The following is a 22,918-nucleotide window of genomic DNA, read 5'->3' as shown; positions in this document are numbered from 1 at the left end:
ATGCGATTGCATTGTCGCGCGGCAAAATTTCGTTTGTTATTCCGGGCGAAAGTTCAGGGTTAATATATCAGGTTAATAAATAATTTCTCCACACTTCGCATGTTAAATTATAATCCAGTAACACGAAATAACGTTTCCCGTTGTTTAAAACAGACCGTGCACGCTACGAGTAATTCACTTTCAGTAACTGGTTTACTATTGTTCCCGGCGATTGCACTAAGCGCATTTTAGTTTGTTGTGTATATAAATGTTTACTGATACGCCAAATCCCTCGGCACGACAGAACAAGCGTTTCAAACTACCACACTCACCCTCAATGAAATCCCTCTTTTCCGTCGTACTCTTTCGGTATTACCATTTCGCGCTCTCTCTTTTTTATACCCTGACAAAAAAACAAGTTCCATCTCCCTTTCACAAACTGTTACAGAAGCGCACTGGGCTGAGAGCGAAATACAATCTGCCAAATGTAATTCGTATCGTGTTTACAGTTAATTCGTTTCAAAGAACACTCATTCCTCTTCACTTACTCACGCCCTGCCTGAGGTTTCGTTCCAAATCCTATTGTAAGGATCAAGAAAATGTAATTGCAGGTATTCGCCACGAGCTAACACGTTAAGCGATAACCGTTCATCAAATTCTCTAACAGAATTTTTCAAAGGGCGTGCTTCCTCTTTTTATTCTTTTTTTTAATCAGTCTCTCTCTCTCTCTCTCTCTCTCTATCTCTTTCTGTCTCCCTTCGCACGATTGAAGCTTCTTAAACGAAGCGGTAAAAACATCGTTGGCCAGAGCCATTCAGGAATATGCTCTTTCACTTTTTTCCCTCTTTTTCTGTCACTGGTTTTCTCTCCTGCCTCGGTGGAATTTATCTTCTAGTGACTATCAGTTGCTCGTAACGTATCACCTTAATTCGATTCAAGGCAATATCCTACGCATGAAATGCAGTGGAAAGATTTAATATAAGGTCCTCTCTCCAACTCCCCCCCTCCCCGAGGAACCTTCCTGTTCACGACATGGTGTGGGGCAGCTGTTTCAGAGAGAGAGATAAAGAAGAGAACGAGGGAAAGGTAGAAAAACTGTTTGTTTTAACACTTTTGTTGATTTTCAAATTCAATTTGTTTGCAGCATAAAGGATCCTTGTAATAAAGACATTATGTCCCATTTAAAATTAAACCTCGCTTTCCCTCTCCCTTTCCAGCTCCTTTGGACTTCTGTCGCTCTTCCTCTCACAGTTTTCTCCATTCCCCACCTCTCTCTGTCACTTCCTCCCCTCCTTTTTTTTATTCCCAGCGACGGCTAACGCTGTTAGTCAGAGCAAAAGACATTACCTTTTAGTTGGTGCCGCTCGGCTTCGAATGCGTACACCAGCGCCGCCCGGCGGCCGCCACCGCTACTAAGAGCAGCAGATGTTTTCGGGCGTGCGCGTTGCCAACCTCGCGCGACCAAACCCGCTGCGGGGTCGCAAGTATTGATGTCTTCCCATCTGCAAAGCTCCACCTGGTCGCGTTTGTTCTTGTATGTGTGTGTGTATGTACTTGTATGTGTGTGAAGGCTTACGACGGTGTTAGTGAGAGCGGGAGCGTGTGTGTTTGAGTGTGTGCGTGTGTGCACAGCTTGGAACAGCACTGGGAGACGTCGAAGCCTTGACAGACAAAACGAATAGCTTTGGTGTTCAGCGGAAGATGTGAGTTTCTGTGTTTGCAGATATAAATGTTTAGCTTCATGTTATTCCTTCTGTTGAAGTGCAGGCATTAACATTGCTCCTCTGTTTTATTGCGTTTCTCGTTTTCTTATTTTCATTTATTAGTAGTGTTACTGTTGAACGAGGCCAATACGCTTTCACACGTACTGTTACTGTCAGAATTTTACGGAAATCGCTGTTTTGCAAGGAATAAAACGTTTTTTTAGCATAACCTGCAATAAAAAAAGACAGAGCCCTCTTCCCATCTTCACGAAAAATATTATTACATTTATCAAATCCAGAGCTGTAAAGAGATATATTTTATACTTTTTGTGAAATTTGCATGACTGACAATCATTTTAAAAATTCATACTACACAATAGTGCACACAAACACTCGAAATGTCTTCACCACTTATAATTACATACATGTGAATAACGTATAACGTCCGTTTCGTATCAAAATACAGGAAAATGAGTTTAATACTAAGCAAAATTCTGTTGTTGGAAATAAAAGCAGTATGTCCCAACACATTTGACTGAAATTCACAACACATCCTTTTACTTTATGGGACGATTATGTTCGACCCTACTAGTACACACAGCAACGCTTTGAATGTTTTCTTTCCTAAGCGCATTAACGACGCTTTTCTAGTTTTTAATACGCCACCCTACGAGTATAGAACGAGCTCGTCAGTGTGGCGTCGACTACAGAGCACTCTAGTAGTCGTTGAAACAACTAAATGACTTACGGGTTTCCAACAGCCACGTTCTTTTACTGAAATCAAGTAGCGTGGCAACAAAATAAGAGAATGGGAATATGGTGATCAGTTCGAATGCTAATGAAGGCCTTCGTTGCTGTTATTTCGAACATCAAAGATTAAGACGGAAACCTTGATATATTCATTCCGTAACGACCCCAAATGATTTCTTCCGTGGCCACTGTAAATATTTGTGACACTGAAAGAGTCGAAACTATAAATAATTTGAGTGTGGGAACTAATATAAGGACAGTGATATACACTGAACGTAAAGCACCGTGGTGTCTCATTTTCACTCAATTACTTTAAAGCTAAACGGAACTGGAGACTTAAGTTTCTTGCTTCTGCCTATTGTTCACTCATTGTAATTACACGAATTAAAAATTATACCGATTTAATCAAATTTGTTTCATTCAGTTAATACGACGTAGTGGCAATCTGTTTTTATTCAGCCTTCTTGGAAGGTGCCTATCAACAGCTGTCAAGTAATGTATAAAATGTATACTGACCGTCGGCGGCTTTTATTTTAAATCCAAACATCAACCGGTTTCACTCATGGACCATCTTCACGGATAACAGTTAAAATGGTTTAAGCCACCACTTTGTATTCGTCATTACTTGAATAATGTGTAGAGCATGTCATGAATATCAGTATATGACAAAGGACTATCAGAAGCAATCATGGTAATACTAAGTGTACACAGAGCAGTACTGCATGCATTTTATACATTGTTTTTATTATACTCTGTGTGTAGAGAATTGTGTACTTTCTTGTGTTAGGTTGGTCCGTAATTTTGTAGCGATTTTGCTTTGCATGTTGGTATCATGGTCGCTATGGATTTATTTATTTACTGTCGTTTTTTATTTGTAGTTAACTGTTGATATTTGAGTTTACATATTGTCATTTGATTATACGAAGATAGTGATTGGAGCTGTGGATGTAAGAAAGTGGAATGCCAAATGAAGAAACCGAAACACTTCCGATTTATCCTCCTATTTGCGTTCATTAGATAGGCGACAGCAATGGACACAGCCACAGACAATTGCACCTTGTACGGGGATAATGACACTGGACGGGGCGCGGCAAGAAAATTATTTTCTCGTTTTAGGGAGGATCGTTTTGACGTTAGTGACTATCCTTATTCAGAACCTCCGGCGTTTGATGGAGATCTTTTAAACGCACTAATCCATAACTATCTACATCACTGTACTCGAGATATGGCAAATTTGATGAAATGTGATCATTCTACCATCGTGCAACATTTGCATACAAAGGTGAAAGTTCAAAAATCGGGTGTATGGGTACCACATGCTGTAAGCCACAATCACAAAAATCTGTGGGTGGCCACATGTTCACCTCTGTTTGCTCCTCATCAATTGGCTCGTGAAGAACACCGACCTTTCTGTCGTGTGTCGTTACTGGTGACGAGAAATGGTGTCTTTATGCTAGCATGAGGAAAAGAAAGGAATGGTTGAGCCCAAACAAAGCAGCAACTCCTCGTAGAGATGCACATCTGCAAAATATAATGTTATGCATATGGTGGAACCGTGAAGGTGTGGTGTAGCACGAATTGCTTTCTCGACGTTGACATTCATTACCAACAACTGAGACGCCTTGCTGAGGCAGTCCAAGAACAACTACCAGGAAGACTGCGTGAGGCAATGCTACTCCATGATAATGGCCGCCCGCATTCTGCTAAACAGCACTGTACAGGACTTGGGTTGGGAACCCACTCCGCAACTCACCTCATTCACCTATCTTGCGCCCTCAGATTTTCTCCTTTTCTGCTGTCTATTGAACAACCTTCAAGAAACTTCCTTTCCGGATGAGAGTGCGCTCCGACGTGGCTCGACGAATTGTCTGCCTCCAAACCACGTGATTTCTACAGCAACCTGATGGAGAAGTTCCCCCGGCATTTCCAGACTGTTGTAAATAGGGAAGGAAAACATAGGGGAAGATTACCTTTATTGGGCCACTTTTTTCTATTTTTCTACCCTAAGCCTTTATTATGTATCTAATAGAAACAAAACGTGCTGTACAAAAAGCTACATGTGCATACTTTCATCAGGTGGTATTATACTTTTGAATAAACACATGACATAAATGGGTATCATTTCAAATTTAGACATTTGTAAATCGTCGGAATTAGGAAACCTGTTGCTTAATTTGGATCTTTAGTTGCTTAAATTGCAAAAAAATGGTTCTGAGCACTATGGGACTCAACTGCTGAGGTCATTAGTCCCCTAGAACTTAGAACTATTTAAACCTAACTAACCTAAGGACATCACACACAACCATGCCCGAGGCCGGATTCGAACCTGCGACCGTAGCGGTCTCGCGGTTCCAGACTGCAGCGCTAGAACCGCGCGGCCACCCCAGCCGGCGCTTAAATTGCACCATATGGTAAAACAATGAATAAAAAGTAAATAATAACTCTAATATTTTAAATTAAACATCAGTTGAACATGTTTGTTAAACAAACATGTAATTTAGGTACTTATGCTATATTATATAAAACAAAGAGCTTTGAAATATTCATTACGTTAAGATGTTTATACTGAGAAATTACTGAAATAATTTGCACACTCATAGCTATAGTCACTTCAAATCAAAACAAAGAATAAACTAGGAAACTTGTTACAAAGAAAAATGTAAGTAACCTTACTACCCTGAAATATGCCAATAATTTCCATTAACTGGAGTTAAGACTGACAAATTACTTTGAAGCCCAGTTGCAATCCGAACAGAAAATTTTCTTTATGTTGAGCCTCACATTGGCACATCGTGTATGAACTCATAATTTACACACCATACACTGTATCGTGTCACCTTCTTTAATCTTCTTATACAGAACCAGCTTGAATTTCCAACAGTGCCGTTTGTTTTCTGTTCGTTGGGAAATAAAGCAGTGTTAGCATTTTTTTGTTTCTTTACGTGATCTTGCAGACTGCTCTAATTCTTGTTTGTAAGGATTGCTAGTATTTACAGTGGCATTCTGTGCTTTTCCTCTACCTCGAATAGCAGGCTTGTTGTATGAATTTGGAAGGGGTGACATCTTGCTTATAATCTTTTTGAATTTCTTTGTGGGTGTCGCAGGCCAACAATAGTCATCATTTGAACTGTCGTTCGAAGGAGATTCGTATCTAACGTTCGCTGAACTCGGTTTCTCAAGAAAATTATATCACTTCCCAAGCAATCAGCTGGTGGAAAATGATGATCTGAAAACACATTCCTTTTCACAGGACAAATTCCAGCTGAGCGGAAGGCACTCTCCACTATTTCTACTGTTGCTGCTCAGTCATAACATTCATTCAACAGTCCAGATAACTGAAACTGTGTTATAGTTTGACCTATGTTTTCACGTAACCACTTGTCCTGGGCTTGAGTGAAGCAGGTTTGAAGAGGTGCAAAAAACGAAACATCAAGAGGTTGCAGCCTGTGGGTAGTGCGCCCAGGTAACTGCGTCATGATAATACCATTATCACGAACGTACTCAACAGCCTCTAGATTTCTGCTGTGCGTTGTGTGATCATCAAGTAGCAGGACCGCAGGCGAGTCCTTGCTACAGTTCACAATGTATTCAAAGTGTTTGAACCACGACACAAACAACTCAGAATTCATGTAGCCAGTGTCTGAGATGTCAACTACACTTCCTGGTCAGTGCTTGCTGTCTCCTCTTACGCTTGAATAAAATCATAGATGGAATAAAGTATCCAGTGGGATTTGCAGCTCACGATAGATCCCATTTAGCATCTACCTTTTCCACGATGAATTTTTGTTGCGTTTTTAAATCGTTATAATTCCAGATTCGTGGACGTTAAATATAATGTTAGCTGTAATTCTATTCTCATCTGTGTTTTCTCAAGGAGGTCGAAGAATTGTTTCACATTCTTTCTATTAAACCCACTTGCTGTAGGCACTGATGTTCCTTCTGGTTGACAGAGGGAAAGCTGTGGATTTCGTCTCATAAATGAATAAAACCATTTTTTACCTGCCATTTTCTTTTCTCTGTTGGAAGAATGATGTAGTTCATATTTCTCTGCTACGTCGAATCCAAATTTACCAACATCCTTGATAGTAAATCCAAAACACCTCTCTTCAAATAATAGGGGATGATCTGTGAGAACTTTTTCCATCTCAGTCATAAAAGTTGATTGTCTTCCGAATAATTTAACTTAATTTGAGAACAGTATTGGGGCAAGGGGGATTCTTTGCCACTCTGCATTGTTGCCGCATGTATCCAAGATGGTGGCGATAACATCATCCAAGATAGTGGCGTGTAGACTTTGCAACAGTGCAAGACGTCACCCAAGGTGGCGGCTATGACGTCAGATTGATGACGCAAGTACCGTTGTTCAAGATGGCGGCTTTTGGCAGGAAAGTGTCACGCCCCCCTCCTCCACAAAAACGGTGGGAAGTTCAAATTCCAACAGGATAATGCATCACACTACAGTTATCTCTACTAACCTAAGAAAATCGCCGCGAAAATAGGTCACTTGGGCTAACATAAGTCACTCAATCACCACTAATTCCTATGAACAGACGCCAAGTTTGAATTTTGGCGGAAATATAAGTCACTTAGGATTTCTCTACTAAGCTAAGAAAATGGCGTGAAAGAAAGGACACTTAGACTAGCCTCAGTCAACCAACTGCCACCTCCTCCTAAGGATTCATGGAAAAAGGACTTGGACATAAGTCTTTCTTTAAACAGTTTCATGCAGTATGGGCATCCAGTGTTTTCATCATGAGGTCTGGACTCAAACTGACCTGGTACACAGCACCACTACCAGAGGGCATTGTCATGTGAGATGGAGGCCATGATGTCAGGTGATGTCACAAGTACTGTTATCAAAGATGGCGGCAAACAGTATGTTCATTATGATGCCTAGTACACAGCAACACCACCAGAGTGCAGTGTCGTCCATTTAGTGACATAATCCAAGATGGTCGGACAAATGGCGAGAAAACGACTCTGCCTGTGCTGGGTATAAGGTTTTATTTTGCAGGCAGTGTCTCCACCATGAGATCTAGACTCCAGCTGACCTAGTACACAATACTGCCACCGGACAGTGCTGTTCTCCCTCCTGTGAGGTAATCTAAGATGGCTGTCTGGGATATGGGAAAATGGTGGGAAAACGACTCTGCCTTTGCTGAACATGAGTCTTTATTTTGCAGGCAGCCTTACACCATCAGATCAAGAGTCCAACTGACCTAGTACACAGTACCACCACCAGAGTATGCTGTCATCCATCATGTGACATAATCCGAGACAGTGGTCTGGAGGGGGAAAATGGCTCCAAAATGACTCAGCCTGCACTGGGCTGCTGGGGGGAGAGTGAGAAAAGATTTTATTTATTTTGGAACATTTTATTCAGGGCTGGAGTATATTTATCACACTGATTCAAAACACTCGCCCTGATGTGCATGGGGTCGAAATACACAGTTGGCAGACTTATACGCTACTTCTAAATAACGCTCTCCAGACACGCAAATAGCTCCTAACTTTCGAAATAATTTCAGTACAGACCTGCAGACTGCTCCTAAATAATGCAGTACACAGATGTGCAGACACGAAATCAACTTGTACACTGTTCAAATAGTGCATGCGACAGCCTACAGGACCACTCGCAAAAATAATGCAACAGACACGCGATCAATGTGCCCAAAAACTGCCCCTCCCTCCCCCACACCCTGTCACCTTGATCGCACAGGAGGTTAACGGCAACCCCTGCAAAGTGATCCAGCCATCAGGTGTCAAAACACACACAGACACACATTAAGGTCCCACTCGCATGATGTGGTGCCGCCCCTTTCATACTTCACACCTGAGAAATTCCTTGCAGATGTGTGCAGTCACAGCTGTGAGCCGCTGCCGGACGTAGGTCAAAGTTGGCTCTATTTTCGAGTATACTGTCACTGTTATACTGATGTCACCAAACTCCAAGGTACGCTCACGCAGCCCCCATATGCGAGACAATGGACACATTCGAGTAGAGTGGTATATTACGCCTCCCGATCAGTACATTTTGGCTAGGTGTTGGCAGCTGTGCTACATGTATAGATCTGACACAAAATCGATAGCGAAAAACGGCGATGGAATAGGTATAAATTGACTGAATATACACTGAAATGTGGGGAAACTAAGGAAGTACTTGCCTGTCTTCTCGTTCATTAGTACATGTTAGTGCATGCTAGTAAACGTTTATGTACTTTAATTTGTCTAGAGAAATTTTGTCTAGAGACATTTTGTCTAGAGAAATAAAAACACAAACAGAAATTCAAGACTGTAAATATATTTATTTATTCCAAGGGAATAGGTATAAATTGACCCAATATACAGCGAAATGTGGGAAATTGAGGAAGTACTTGCATATCTTCTGGTTCACACTGAACAATTTGTACATGGGAACAAGTTTGTGGCACCAAGAGGAATCCAGAAAATGTTGACATCAAAATGAAGGGAATCTGAGAGGCAGTCAAATTTTTTCCATAAAGGCAGTATTATACTGTATGTACACTACTGGCCATTAAAACTACTACACCAAGAAGAAATGCAGATGATAAATGGGTATTCATTGGACAAATATATTACACTAGAAATGACATTTGATTACATTTTCACGCAATTTGGGTGCATAGATCCCGAGAAATCAGTACACAGAACATCCATTTCTGGCTGTAATAACGGCCTTGATACGCCTGGGCATTGAGTCAAACAGAGCTTGGATGGTGTGTACAGGTACAGCTGCCCATGCAGCTTCAACACGATACCACAGTTCATCAAGAGTAGTGACTGGCGTATTGTTATGAGCCAGTTGCTCAGCCACCATTGACCAGACGTTTTCAATTAGTGAGAGATCTGGAGAATGTGCTGGCCAGGGCAGCAGTCGAACATTTTCTGTATCCAGAAAGGCCCGTACAGGACCTGCAACATGCGGTCGTGCATTATCCTGTTGAAATGTAGGGTTTCGCAGGGATCAAATGAAGGGTACAGCCATGGGTCGTAACACATCTGAAATGTAATGTCCATGGTTCAAAGTGCCGTCAATGCAAGCAAGAGGTGACTGAGACGTGTAACCAATGGCACCCCATACCATCACGCCAGGTGATACGCCAGTATGGCAATGATGAACACACGCTTCCAATCTGTGTTCACCGTGATGTCGCCAAACATGGATGCAACCACCATGATGCTGTAAACAGAACCTGGATTCATCCCAAAAATGACGTTTTGCCATTCGTGCACCCAGGTTTGTCGTTGAGTACACCATCGCAGGTGCTTCTGTCTGCTATGCAGTGTCAAGGGTAACCGCAGCTGTGGTTTCCGAGCTGATAGTCCATGCTGCTGCAAACGTCGTCGAACTGTTCATGCAGATGGTTGTTGTCTTGCAAATATCCGCATCTGTTGACTCAGGGATCGCGACGCGGCTGCACGATTCGTTACACCCATGCAGATAAGATGCCTGTCGTTTTGACTGCTAGTGATACGAGGCCATTGGGATCTAGCAAAGCGTTCCGTATTACCCTCCTGAACCCACCGATTCCATATTCTGCAATAGTCATCGGATCTCGTCCAACGCGAGCAGCAATGTCGCGATACGATAAACCGCAATCGCGATAGGCTACAATCCGATCTTTATCAAAGTTGGAAACGTAATGGTACACATTTCTCCTCCTTACACGAGGCATCACAACAACATTTCACCAGGAAACGCCGGTCAACTGCTGTTTCCTGCAAGCTTTCCTCATGTCAGCATGTTGTAGGTGTCGCCACTGGACTCCAACCTTGTGTGAACGCTCTGAAAAGCTAATCATTTGCATATGACAGCATCTTCTTCCTGTCGGTTAAATTTCGCGTCTGTAGCACGTCATCTTCATGGTGTAGCAACTTTAATGGCCAGCAGTGTATGTTGAGGTACCAGTGATACAAGTGAGTTGACTACTGTATCTGATGCTTTTCAGGAGGACAGAGAACCATTCACCTGTAAACTTACCTGCATCTGCGTTAAAGGATAACAGAGAGTGGACAGGGTGATCGATTGAGATGGAGCTGTAACGAGTTACGACTTAATGTTTGATTGATGCATTGCAGAGAAGGAGAAGTTGCTGCAGGTGAATTGCTTTCCAGTACTCTGTCCGGATGCATCAGTCACGTGACATAGCCTACGTTCTACTCGTATACAGCCAGGTGTTCTGTATGTGGTTTAAAGCACTGTCTACTTGCGATCGTCAATGGTAAACCTTTTGGGCATCGGAGGACTTCCATCCCATGTGTGATGAAACTTGAAATATTCGTCTAAACGAACTTTGATTTGTGTGATGTGCTCCATCTCCCCTGTCGCATTTTGGATGAAAATCGAGACTTCAGCATCATATCTGAGTTGGCGATAGGAGCTTGTGAGCTGCTGCAATGCCCGTGTACACATCTGCCCAGCAGATGTGCTGTTTACAGAGTTAGTGACAGAATGACGTGTAATTTTCACATGTCGGACATTGCTGCTATGGGTTTATCTGTTTCGTTGTAGGATGTATCCCCTGCTACTAACGATCATTTTATATAGGCCTGATGCATCCATCGTATAATTTCTGAACTGTGATCAGATGTGAACAGTGGACATTATACGTCTCCATAAAGCTATATTGTGCTCATATAATGCAGAGCAGGTGTTTTAAGGACGTTTATCGAACAGAAATCGCCAAGAAGGATGTATGCCATGTGCTAGAAATATACAGGGTGATTCAAAAAGAATACCACAACTTTAGGAATTTAAAACTCTGCAACGACAAAAGGCAGAGCTAAGCACTATCTGTCGGCGAATTAAGGGAGCTATAAAGTTTCATTTAGTTGTACATTTGTTCGCTTGAGGCGCTGTTGACTAGGCGTCAGCGTCAGTTGATGCTAAGATGGCGACCGCTCAACAGAAAGCTTTTTGTGTTATTGAGTACGGCAGAAGTGAATCGACGACAGTTGTTCAGCGTGCATTTCGAACGAAGTATGGTGTTAAACCTCCTGATAGGTGGTGTATTAAACGTTGGTATAAACAGTTTACAAAGAATGGGTGTTTGTGCAAAGGGAAAAGTTCTGGACGGCCGAGAACGAGTGATGAAAATGTAGCACGCATCCAGCAAGCATTTGTTCGCAGCCCAGGAAAATCGACTCGCAGAGCTAGCAGAGAGCTGCAAATTCCACAATCAACTGTATGGAGAGTCCTACGAAAAAGGTTAGTTATGAAACCTGAACGTCAACTACCCGAGGCGATGGATCGGCCGCCAGGCAGCCCGTGACAGAGCACTTCATCACTGGCCCCCAAGAAGCCCTGATCTTACCCCCTGCGATTTTTTCTTATGGGGATATGTTAAGGATATGGTGTTTCGGCCACCTCTCCCAGCCACCATTGATGATCTGAAACGAAAAATAACAGCAGCTATCCAAACTGTTACGCCTGATATGCTACAGAGAGTGTGGAACGAGTTGGAGTATCGGGTTGATATTGCTCGAGTGTCTGGAGGGGGCCATATTGAACATCTCTGAACTTGTTTTTGAGTGAAAAAAAACCTTTTTAAATACTCTTTGTAATGATGTATAACAGAAGGTTGTATTATGTTTCTTTCATTAAATACACATTTTTAAAGTTGTGGTATTCTTTTTGAATCACCCTGTATTTCTCACAATGAAATATTAGGAATGCTACATTCCATACGAATGATAGGTTGGACCTAACATTATAGCGCATTTTAAGTGCAGAACGTTGTAGCTTTAGGAGTGTGTCTGTGTTTACGTTGTCTCTTACCAGTACCTTCCAGGTACCGATCCTAGACCCTAGAACAATACTTTAGAGTTAATAGCTTGGTTGATTTATGTAAAAATGCGTCGAACTTCATTCCATCTGGAGCTCCATCGCACATAAAAATCATTCGTTTCTTGTTCTTCTTAACTGGCTGCTATTACAACACAACCCTTTGAAATCTGTTACTATACTTCGATAAGGAGTGCTAAGCTCCTTGACATGGGCGCATCTCGAGATGGGTGAGGACTCAGAAAGCCACAAAGCCCTATTCATTCACGAGACATGGAGTGTAGCGGTCTTCTTCTGGTGGGTTGCAGATTAACTCACTAACGGTGCTGCAGGGTGGGTTGGTCAGTGGCAGTGTGAGGAAGGTATTTCACTCTCTAATTGTACCCTGCGACAGCGAGAATGCTCTGTGACTCCCATTCACAGAGAGACAGATCGTAAATTAAACACTATACTCGAGATGAAAGAAATATGTGGAGTGCTGTCTGGTATACTTTGATGATCTATGTGTTTGAGAATTAACCCTGAATGGACGTACTGCACAGCCATCTATCCATGTTCACAATGATACTCGCAAAGTCGAGAGGTGATGGTTTACCTATGATACTGAAATTAGGAAAACATGCTGTCACATCATCGGGCGGTGTTGAAGTTACTGTAAAATTGCTAAAATTGTTCGCGCTATCAACTGTGGTGCTCATTATTAGAGTACATCGATGTTGTCTTTTCGATACCATCTGTGCACTGGAATGCTCTTGGCTACCACATAATGATTGACTAGTATCGCTTGTTTGCATCGGGGAAAAATTTTTGATGGATGGAGAGCATCTTCTGGGGTCGATAGCACCGAAACACTGATCGCATACATGATTGCTATACTAGGAATCAGTCGAAGGGAATGCAGAGCCATCAGTTATTCCATTAGTGTGAGAGACGAATCTAAATTTAGAGCTCGTGAATCACCTTCGGACTGTAGTTAGGAAACCTATGCCAACACCGTAAAACTCTTCCAGTTTGCTTATGTTGTAACTGTCTTTTAGTTAAAATCACACGATGTGTGGCATGCTATGCTACCCGCCGTAAGAATGTGATTTACACCATGCAATTTCTAGTTTCCTGCGAAATGCCACGGATCAGAACTTCTTAACATCAGTTTAGAACCTGGCACAGGCCTCGAAGTCGCGGCAGAAATACGAAATCTTTGTCATTGTAAAAAAGCGTGTTACAAAACAGTGTTTCAAACAACTAAACAGGACCAGAGGGAGCATCTCATGCAATTTAGTATAATCTATGGGACACAATCATTCACCTACAGTATAGGTGATCAAACTGTAAAGTAGCCTCCGCAGTGCCTGTATATTTAATAGGATCATGTCACACAGGTGGCAGTAGCAGCAGCAGTTTGAGGTGTAAATTCGGTGACGGACTGGGTATACCGTTAGGACTGCTTGGAAGGGGAGTATTACGCTGTTTCTCCGCACTAGAGCGCATCACAGCTATGCCTCATTGCGCCAGCATCGGTGCCTTGGTAATAGGATGAAGTTAGTGGGGCTTTTACAGTTCATAATTTTTCTCTGTTGGGGGTTAGAGAATCATGATAGTATGTCGGCCTGATTGATTTGAATGGACGCAGATCTGTTTCGGACTGTACTATCTGTATCTAGTTTTGATACATATCACATTGCCTGCATTTCAGCCGAATGGTCAAAACAAGGCCCTTTTGCACTAACTCAGGTCATTCTGTTTCTACACGGGTTGCAGAAGGCGGTGGATATGTCTTTCTCAGACTTCTGCTCAGTTCTGACTTAAATTGGAACGATCACATGTGGAAAGGCGTAGAAATGGGGTCAGTTGCAAGAGGCGTAGGGGGTGACTAAAACCACATTGGAATTTTACTGTAGCAGCTAGGCTCGGGAAAGGCGATTTGTTTCGAGATATGGGAGTGCCAGAAATATGATTGGTGAGTAGTGGTTGTGATCATTAAAGGAATTGTCAGTAGCATCCAATGCAGGTATGTGCTTGAATGGAAAGAGCTGTTTCCAAATCCCAGACATCATTTCCAGCAGATATCATAACACTAGAGCTCTTCAATCAGCACATCATCTGCTACTACTGTCTGTGTTCCTTCTCGATCAGTCATCGCCTATAACTCAGTGGATATATCGCAGAACCTCTGATGTGGTATCGACAGAATGTGTTACAAATACTATAGAATTATCTAGCTGGGGCGGTGTGAGGGAGTCGCAAATACCGCTTACATACCACGTTCCTTCGCGGAATCACTTTCAAAATGCGGTAATTTTATCACTAGGTTGCATTGTGGGCTATGTGTTGGTCTGATAATAGACATTCGTACTATCACAGTCATGATATTTGTCCAGAAAAAAACACCTCATTCAGTGGTAATGTCATACTTCGATTTGTAAAGCGCGTACAGCTTTTAACATGGATGCTTGTGTGCACCTGTGGAACCAAAACCGCTTGTGACAGTAACATACAATCGTTGTTGCGATCGAGTTTTTTTAAGATCTGGTCGATTACGTCTCTCTTTCTAGGACACGGTGGTAGGACTCGGAAGAAAACAAACTTATGAGACATGTCCACCCATCGCTAATTTTGTCTCAGTATTATTTCGTATCGTAGGCAATCAGCTATTGACGAAGTATTATAAATTAGTAGTAGAGGATGCGTGATAGGTCCGTGTTTGAGCATCAGGTTTATAAAGTATGTGTTTGTGTAAAGGGAATGACTATGTCCAGTCGTAAGGAGGGTATGGATTTGACTTGGAGTACTGTGATAGCATAGGTAGTGATATTTCTATTTCCAGAGCCACTGCCGACAGCAGGGTGTATTTCCAGTACTTTGCTCATTGTCAAATGTCGTTCAATTGAGACTGCAATCGTAACATTTAATTGTAAGTATAATGATAAAAAATATATGTGACTGGTTTTCTAGAATGATTCCGTGTATGCATGACCTGTAGTGTGAATGATTCACATTTCCCGTTAACGGCAGCAGCCGTCCAAATGCAGAGGCCTGTTTGAGTATAGGAATGTATCTCAGTTAACTCTGCCGTCCTCTAGACGAGCGAATAGCGAACTAATACTTAGTACGTGTTGGGCGTCTTTCGTGACCAAATGGAAATTTGAAAATGGTTCAAATGGCTCTGAGCACAATGGGACTTAACAGCTGTGGTCATCAGTCCCCTAGAACTTAGAACTACTTAAACCTAACTAACCTAAGGACATCAACACATCCATGTCCGAGGCAGGATTCGAACCTGCGACCGTAGCAGTCGCGCGGTTCCGGACTGCGCTCCTAGAACCGCGAGACCACCGCGGCCAGCAAATGGAAATTTGAAAAGATTGTGTATGGAGGTGGGTTTGCGCTGGACCGTTATTGCCTCCCACGTAAATTGTTCAGTTGGCTGCTTCTGCACATTTCGCGCCTTTAATTAGTTGAGAGAAGATCGATTGTGGTGAGTGCATCTGCCATGTGTAGGACAGGTTTGGCCGGCCGCGGTGGCCGTGCGGTTCTGGCGCTGCAGTCCGGAACCGCGGGACTGCTACGATCGCAGGTTCGAATCCTGCCTCGGGCATGGGTGTGTGTGATGTCCTTAGGTTAGTTAGGTTTAAGTAGTTCTAAGTTGTAGGGGACTTATGACCTAAGATGTTGAGTCCCATAGTGCTCAAAGCCATTTAGGACACGTTTGCCTGTTCTCTAGACATGGGAAAGATCTTAGTTGCCTTGTAAATTATAGGGATGATATGGAATATGTTAAATCACCGAATTCTGTATTCGAGAGTGGAAATATGAGTTTCTTCTATTTGTTTCTAGTTACTCAGTGGTTTAGAGCATGCTGCACCTAGCTAAAGTTTGGGGTTTGAAGAGAAATAATTTCCAGTCTATATCTTGGGAATTATGTTGCGCTAGCGATCGGTAGCATGCTGCCTAGTGCTTAATATCCAGAAGTACCTCGAAAATGGTATAATATTATGGTGAAACATGCGAAAATACGTATTTTCTTGTAATCCCCGAGTCTGGAGATGTGCGTAGAAAACCGAGAAAGGAAAGAAATCGGTTCGGGGTAGAAACAGTAACGCTTTTGTGCCGAGGGGAAATGAGTGCACGTTAGTACAGGTTAGTGCACATTAGTACACGTTTATGTATGTGACACTCTTCCCTTGAAATATACGACTTGGAGTTCATTCTATTGTGTAGGCGTTGTAGGTCAATATTCAGGCACCTGTCCTCAGTGGGAGAGCGGTGTAATTGAGTAATAGTCTTTCCATATTTGACGATATGTATGGCACTTTGCAAGGTTTAGTTGTCAGTGCAATATGGTGATCAGTGTAAAATAACCACTGAAAGTCTCGTTTGCAGAAGGAAAAAAAGGCGGATGGTGCTTCGATACCGGTGGCATCAGTAATTCGGCAGGTAAATTCGATAAGACCCAGTCATAATGCTCGATTCATTCACATCCTTTGTCCTGAGATAAGGAGTCTCTACATAGCGGTGAGAACATTTGCATATGTTGAGAGCGTGGAAGAGTGCATTCGATGTTATTCTCCGCTACTTTCGTAATCAGGTTCTGTTAGGGCAAGAATTTCCGTGCCTACAGGCTGCAGTATAACAGTGACTGTATACTCGAAAGTAGAGCAAACTTTGACCTGCATCCGGTGGCGGCTCCCAGCTGTGACTGCATGCAGCTGAGGTGTCAAGTATGAAAGGGGCGGCACCACCTCATGCAAGCAGGACCTTAGCAGGCGTCTATGTCTGGTTTGACAGCTGATGGCCACATCACTTCGTGGGGGTGCTGTTAACCTCCTGTGCGGTGGACAGGGTGTGTGGGGGGGGGGGGGCGGTGCTTCAGCACGTTGATTGCATGTCTGTTGCATTATTTTACAATTGGGCCTGTAGGCTGTGCCATGTGCTGTTTGAACAGTTTACAAGTTGTTTTTGTGTCTGCACATCTGTGCACTGCATTATTTAGGAGCAGTTTGCATTTCTGTACTGAAATTGTTTCGGAAAATTAGGAGTTTTTTGCGTGTCATGAGAGTGGTATTTAGAAGTAGACTGTGATTTGTTACCCCAAGAACATCAGGTCGAGTGTCAGTGTGATAAATATACTCCATCCCTAAATAAAATGTTCCAAAATAAATAAACTCCTTCCTCACTCTCCCCCCCCCCCCCAGCAGCCCAGCACATGCTGAATCATTTTGGTGCCATTTTCCTCCTCCACACCACCATATCGGATCATGTCACATGTTGGATGAGAGCACACTCTGGTGGCGGTACTGTGTACTAGGTAAGTTGGAGTCTAGATCTCATGGTGGAGACACTGCCTGCAAAATAAAACCTTGTACCCAGCACAGGCAGAGTCGTTTTCCAGCCATTTGTCCCACCATCTTGGATTATGTCATGAAATGGACGACAGCGCACTCTGGTGGTGGTGCTGTGTACTGGGCATCGTAGTGAAGATACTGTTTGCCGCCATCTTTGATAACGGTACTTACAACATCACCTGACATCATGGCCACCATCTTGGACCACAGTGCCCTCTGGTGATGATGCAATGTACTAAGTCAGTTTGAGTCCAGGCCTCATGGTGAGCAAACTGGATGGCAGTACTGCATGAAATTGTTTAAATAAAGATTTATGTCCAAGTCCTTTTTCCACGAAATCTTAGGAGTTGGTGGTGGTTGGGTGACTGAGGTTAGTCAAAGTGTCCTTTCTTTCACGCCATTTTCTTAGCTTAGTAGAGAAAGCCCACGTGACTTATATTGCTGCCGAAATTCAAACATGGCATCAGTTCATAGGAAGAAGTGGCGTTCAGGTGACTTAGGTTAGTGGAGGTAGCTCAAGTGACCTATCTTCCTACTTTTTCTTATCTTAGTAGAAAAAACCCCAACTGACTTATCTCCCAACCAAAATTCAAACTTGGTGCCGGTTCATAGCAAGCAGTGGCGGTCAGATGACTTAGGTTACCTCAAGTGACCTATCTTCCCGCGATTTCCTTGGCTTAGTATTCATAACCATGGTGTGATGCATTATCCTGTTGGAATTTGAACTTTTTCTGGAGGAGGGGGGTGGTGGCGCTTTCCCACCAAAAGCTTCCATCTGGATAACGGTACTTGCATCATCATTTGACATCGTGGCCGCCATCTTGGATGACGTCCACATCTACATCCATACTCCGCTAGCCACCTGACGGTGTGTGGCGGAGCGTACTTTGAGTACCTCTATCGGTTCTCCCATCTATTCCACTCTCGTATTGTTCGTGGAAAGAAAGATTGTCGTTATGCCTCTGTGTGGGCTCTAATTTCTCTGATTTTATCCTCATGGTCTCTTTGCGAGATATATGTAGGAGGGAGCAATAAACTGCTTGACTCCTCGATGAAGGTATGTTCTACGAAACTTCAACAAAAGCCCGTACTCAGCTACTGAGTGTCTCTCCTGCAGAGTCTTCCACTGGAGTTTATCCATTTTCTCCGTAATGGTTTCGCGATTACTAAATGATCCTGTAACGAAGCGCACTGCTCTCTGTTGGATCTTCTCTATCTCTTCTGTCACCCCTATTTGGTACAGATCCCACACTGGTAAGCAGTATTCAAGCAGTGGGCAAACAAGTGTACTGTAACCTACTTCCTTTGTTTTCGGACTGCGTTTCCTTAGGATTCTTCTAATGAATCTCAGTCTGGCATCTGCTTTACAGACGATCACCTTTATATGATCATTCCAATTTAAATCACTCCTAATACCTACTCCCAGATAATTTGTGGAATTAACTGCTTCCAGTTGCTGACCTGCTTTGTAGCTAAATGATAAAGGATCTTTCTTTCTATGTATTCGCAGCACATTACACTTGTCTACACTGAGATTCAGTTGCCATTCCCTGCTCCATGCATCAATCTGTTGCAGATCCTCCTGCATTTCAGTACAATTTTCCATTGTTGCAACCTCTTGATATACTACAGCATCATCCGCAAAAAGCCTCAGTGAACTTCCGATGTTATCCACAAGGTCATTTATGTATATTGTGAATAGCAACAGTCCTACGACACTCCCCTGCGGCGCACCTAAAATCACTCTTACTTCGGAAGACTTCTCTCCATTGAGAATGTCTTGCTGCGTTCTATTATCGAGGAACTCTTCAATCCAATCACACAATTGGTCTGATATTCCAAATGCTCTTAATTTGTTCATTAAACGACTGTGGGGAACTGTATCATGCACAGTTGCCAAGTCTATGCGCCACCATTTTTGATGACGTCATTGCACCGTCTTGGATACATCTGGCAACAATGCAGAGTAGCGTAGAATCCCCTTTGTCCCAATAGTGAGAATGTGTTTTTACTATCAGCATGTGTCTGTATTGTAGCTTTGGGTACTCCATATACACGAGCACACTCGTTAAGTCCATGGTCACCTTTTCTGTATGCTGCCACGGCAACTTTTAACTCATCTCCTCCCTTTACCGTACATTCCCCATCTTGGCATCTTTGAAAGATTACCCACAGCTGTTACTTATTGTAGAAATTCTGCCATCCTGAAAACCTAAAAAAAAAAAATTACCCATACCTATTACGTATTGTAAAAATGGACTTAAAAATTATTTGTTGCAAGTGTCTCCTCAATTGCCCGGTCCAATTTAGGAAACAGGCATTGGTCCAACTTCGCCAACTGGACGCCATATAAATAAAGATAATGTTAAAGGAACACCAAAATTAAACTCTAGTTTTGCGATGTTTAATTATTAACTAATGAATCGCTCTTATGAACTATAATGCAGATAATTTATTTAATTAACCGTACTACCTAGTAAGCGACAGATCCCGGGTTCTAATCACGGTCTAACAGACATTTTAACTCGTCGCCACTGACAGCAGTGATCCTTCCTTCCCCTCTCCATCTTGAATTTACATATAGAATATGTCAATCATTTTCCAAGCGAAGCTTGTGAAGCGGTGTTTGGTATTGGTACCTCGCAAAAAGCCATCGCTCAGAGCATCACTAAAAACTGGGGGGTATTCAGTGGGCCTAACGGCAAGGAAACTGTGAAGTAGTTGACCAGTGGTGTAGTGTGGCTTGACGAGTCACGATTTGGCCTCAGTTCAGATGAAATGTGCGTATTGCGTCATTGGCTCAGAGTCCTCTTCTGGGCAGTTTGGCCTCCTGGTGCAAAGAATTTTGTATTTGACACCACCTCAGCGACTAGCTCGTGGCTGATGATTTAATGATGGTGAGGGCAACACACACACACACACACACACACACACACACACACACACACACACGACACATACCAGACGCAAAAGGACTAAAGCCCCCACCCGGTCAGTAATCGAACTTGTGACTGCATGATCGACAGTCATCAATCTATCCGCAATATCACGAACTGCTTACCTCTTTTAGAGTGATGTAGTTCTCGCTTCCCGAGCACGGGGTCCCGGGTTCGATTCCCGGCAGGGTCAGGGATTTTCACCTGCCTCGAGATGACTGGGTGTTTGTGTTGTCCTCATCATTTCATCATCATCCAGGAAAGTGGCGAAATTGGACTGAGCAAAGATTGGGTAATTGTACGGGCGCTGATAACCACGCAGTTGAGCGCCCCACAAACCAAACATCATCATCATCATCATCGAGTGATGTAAGGTACGAGTGCACCGAATGGGCCATTTAACCTGCAGTGTGTGAAGGATATACGCTGATGGGAAAAGAGGTCACAACACAGAAAAGTAATTATCGTAAAGTAATAAATACATTTCACTGGGTAACATATTTAAATGATTAATATTGTAAGATCATAGGTTAGTGGAAGCGCGATATAAGTCATTGCAAATGTCAAATGCTGATACATTAATAACCAGAGTAACTGACAGAATGTTGAGTGGGAGCATGCAAACGTGCATGCATTGGATGCACAGGTGCTGGATGTCTCTTTGTTGGATGGAGTTCCAGAGCTGTTCACATGGTCAGTCAATATAGCGTCGATTATTGCTGTTTGTGGATGGCCATCATTGCCAGACAGATCTGGTAAGCGAGCAAGCCAAGGCAACATGTCGACACTATGTAGAGCATGTTGGGTAACAGTGGAATATGGATGAGCGTTATCCTGTTGGAAAACACACCCTGGAATACTGTTCAAGAATGGCAGCACAGCAGGTCCAGTTACCAGACGACGTACAAATTTTCAGTCAGAGAGTGTGGGATGACCACGAGAACGCTTCTTCCGTCATACCAAATCTGCTCCCAGACCATAACTCCATGGGTAGGTCCAGTGTGTCTAGCACACAGGCAGATTGGTTGCTGGCCCTGAATTGGTCTCCTTCTCGTCGAAATAAGGCCATCGCTGGCACCGACGCAGAAACAACTTTCATCAGAAAACTCAACAGATCCCCACACTGCCCTCCAACGAGCTCTCGCTTGACGCGTCTGAAGTAGAGATGGGCAAAACTGTTCTTTTCAGAGATTGGATCTGAACTGTTCACTCCCTGAAATGAATTAGCTCTTTTTCATGACTCACCACTCATTTACAATAGAAAATAAATGGAAGACACATTGCCCTTTAAACTTGGTTTATTCCAGTACTATACCTGTATTTTGATCTTATTTGATCCTATTTTGAAGTAACACAGATAATGAGTAAAAATTTTGTATTGTTTATTGAAATTTCCACGATATGACAAAGTTTTTGATTATTGATTGAGTTTGCACTATCGTGGTTTTTTGGGTGATCGGAAAATGTTGTAACTTGAGATTTACATTAACAATATATTTGGCTATAATGTATTAAAATTTCATTAACCTCATACAAATACAACGCAAGCCATATATTTTTAAAGTGAACATTTCCTTCCGAAGACGCCTAAAATCGCAAAATCCGTACCAGAATAAGAAAAAAAAATATAAATTTGACTGTAAAACGAAAGTGCTGCATATAGCCTTACGCAGAATAAAACAAGGAAAATATTGGTGTATCACATTTTGCGATACGTTTATCGGTTCGCTCGTAATTAAAGCGTAAATTCGAGTGTCCATAATAAAAATCCTATAGTAAGAGGAGTCATCAGGAACCTAATCTAATCAGTTTAAACAAATAAAAATAAAATAAAAACAATTGATGTATACATAACATAATAATGTAATATACATAGCGGTATTACTACGAAGAACAATATCCAGTAGGGACGAACTCCGATGCAGAGGCGCTGAGTCGAGCAGGTCGAGCCGCGAGCTGTATTACTGCGTGAGCTGAGACCGCAGAGACCACAGTGATACCTGAGTCGCTTTGGTCAACGCTCTGGCTAGAGACGAGACAGTGGGGTGAGCGTTGAGCGGGCGAGTTCCGAGGGTGGGGGGAGCGGTGAACTCACCCGCTCCGAGACAAATCGTCCGTTCCCTTGCGAGCAGGTTGTTGCAAGTAGTTCCTATGTTATCCGCTAGGTGGCTCTCTGTCCTGTTGCTCGCATCAACTGCCCAGAGGGCAGGACGTGCAACTGAAACGATCGCCGACAGAGTGCGATGCGAAGTTACGCTGCGCCAGACACTGCGCGGCAGACGACGCACAGAGACGGCACGGCATATGTGATACACAAAATCCAATGGGGCACTGCACAATGCAGGCAGCCAAGGTAGAAGCATGGCAGAGGCCGGCGCTGGCTGTGTTGTGTGGCGTGCACTG

General features: G+C 43.0%; 1 protein-coding gene across 1 annotated transcript in view; it reads left to right on the top strand.

Moving 5' to 3' along the window:
• Positions 1–1,464: 1,464 nt before the first annotated feature.
• LOC126106483 (multiple coagulation factor deficiency protein 2 homolog) overlaps positions 1,465–22,918 on the top strand; it is a 272,324-nt gene continuing 250,870 nt past the window's right edge. The window contains exon 1 of the mRNA XM_049912784.1: positions 1,465–1,682. Coding sequence (XP_049768741.1) covers positions 1,681–1,682 — 2 coding nt within the window. The 5' untranslated portion in view covers positions 1,465–1,680. The remainder of the gene's footprint in view (positions 1,683–22,918) is intronic.

Source organism: Schistocerca cancellata, chromosome 10, assembly GCF_023864275.1.
Source record: "Schistocerca cancellata isolate TAMUIC-IGC-003103 chromosome 10, iqSchCanc2.1, whole genome shotgun sequence".
Lineage (NCBI taxonomy): Eukaryota > Metazoa > Arthropoda > Insecta > Orthoptera > Acrididae > Schistocerca > Schistocerca cancellata.
Note: the sequence above shows the minus strand (reverse complement) of the source record. Positions and strands in the feature narration are given on the sequence as shown.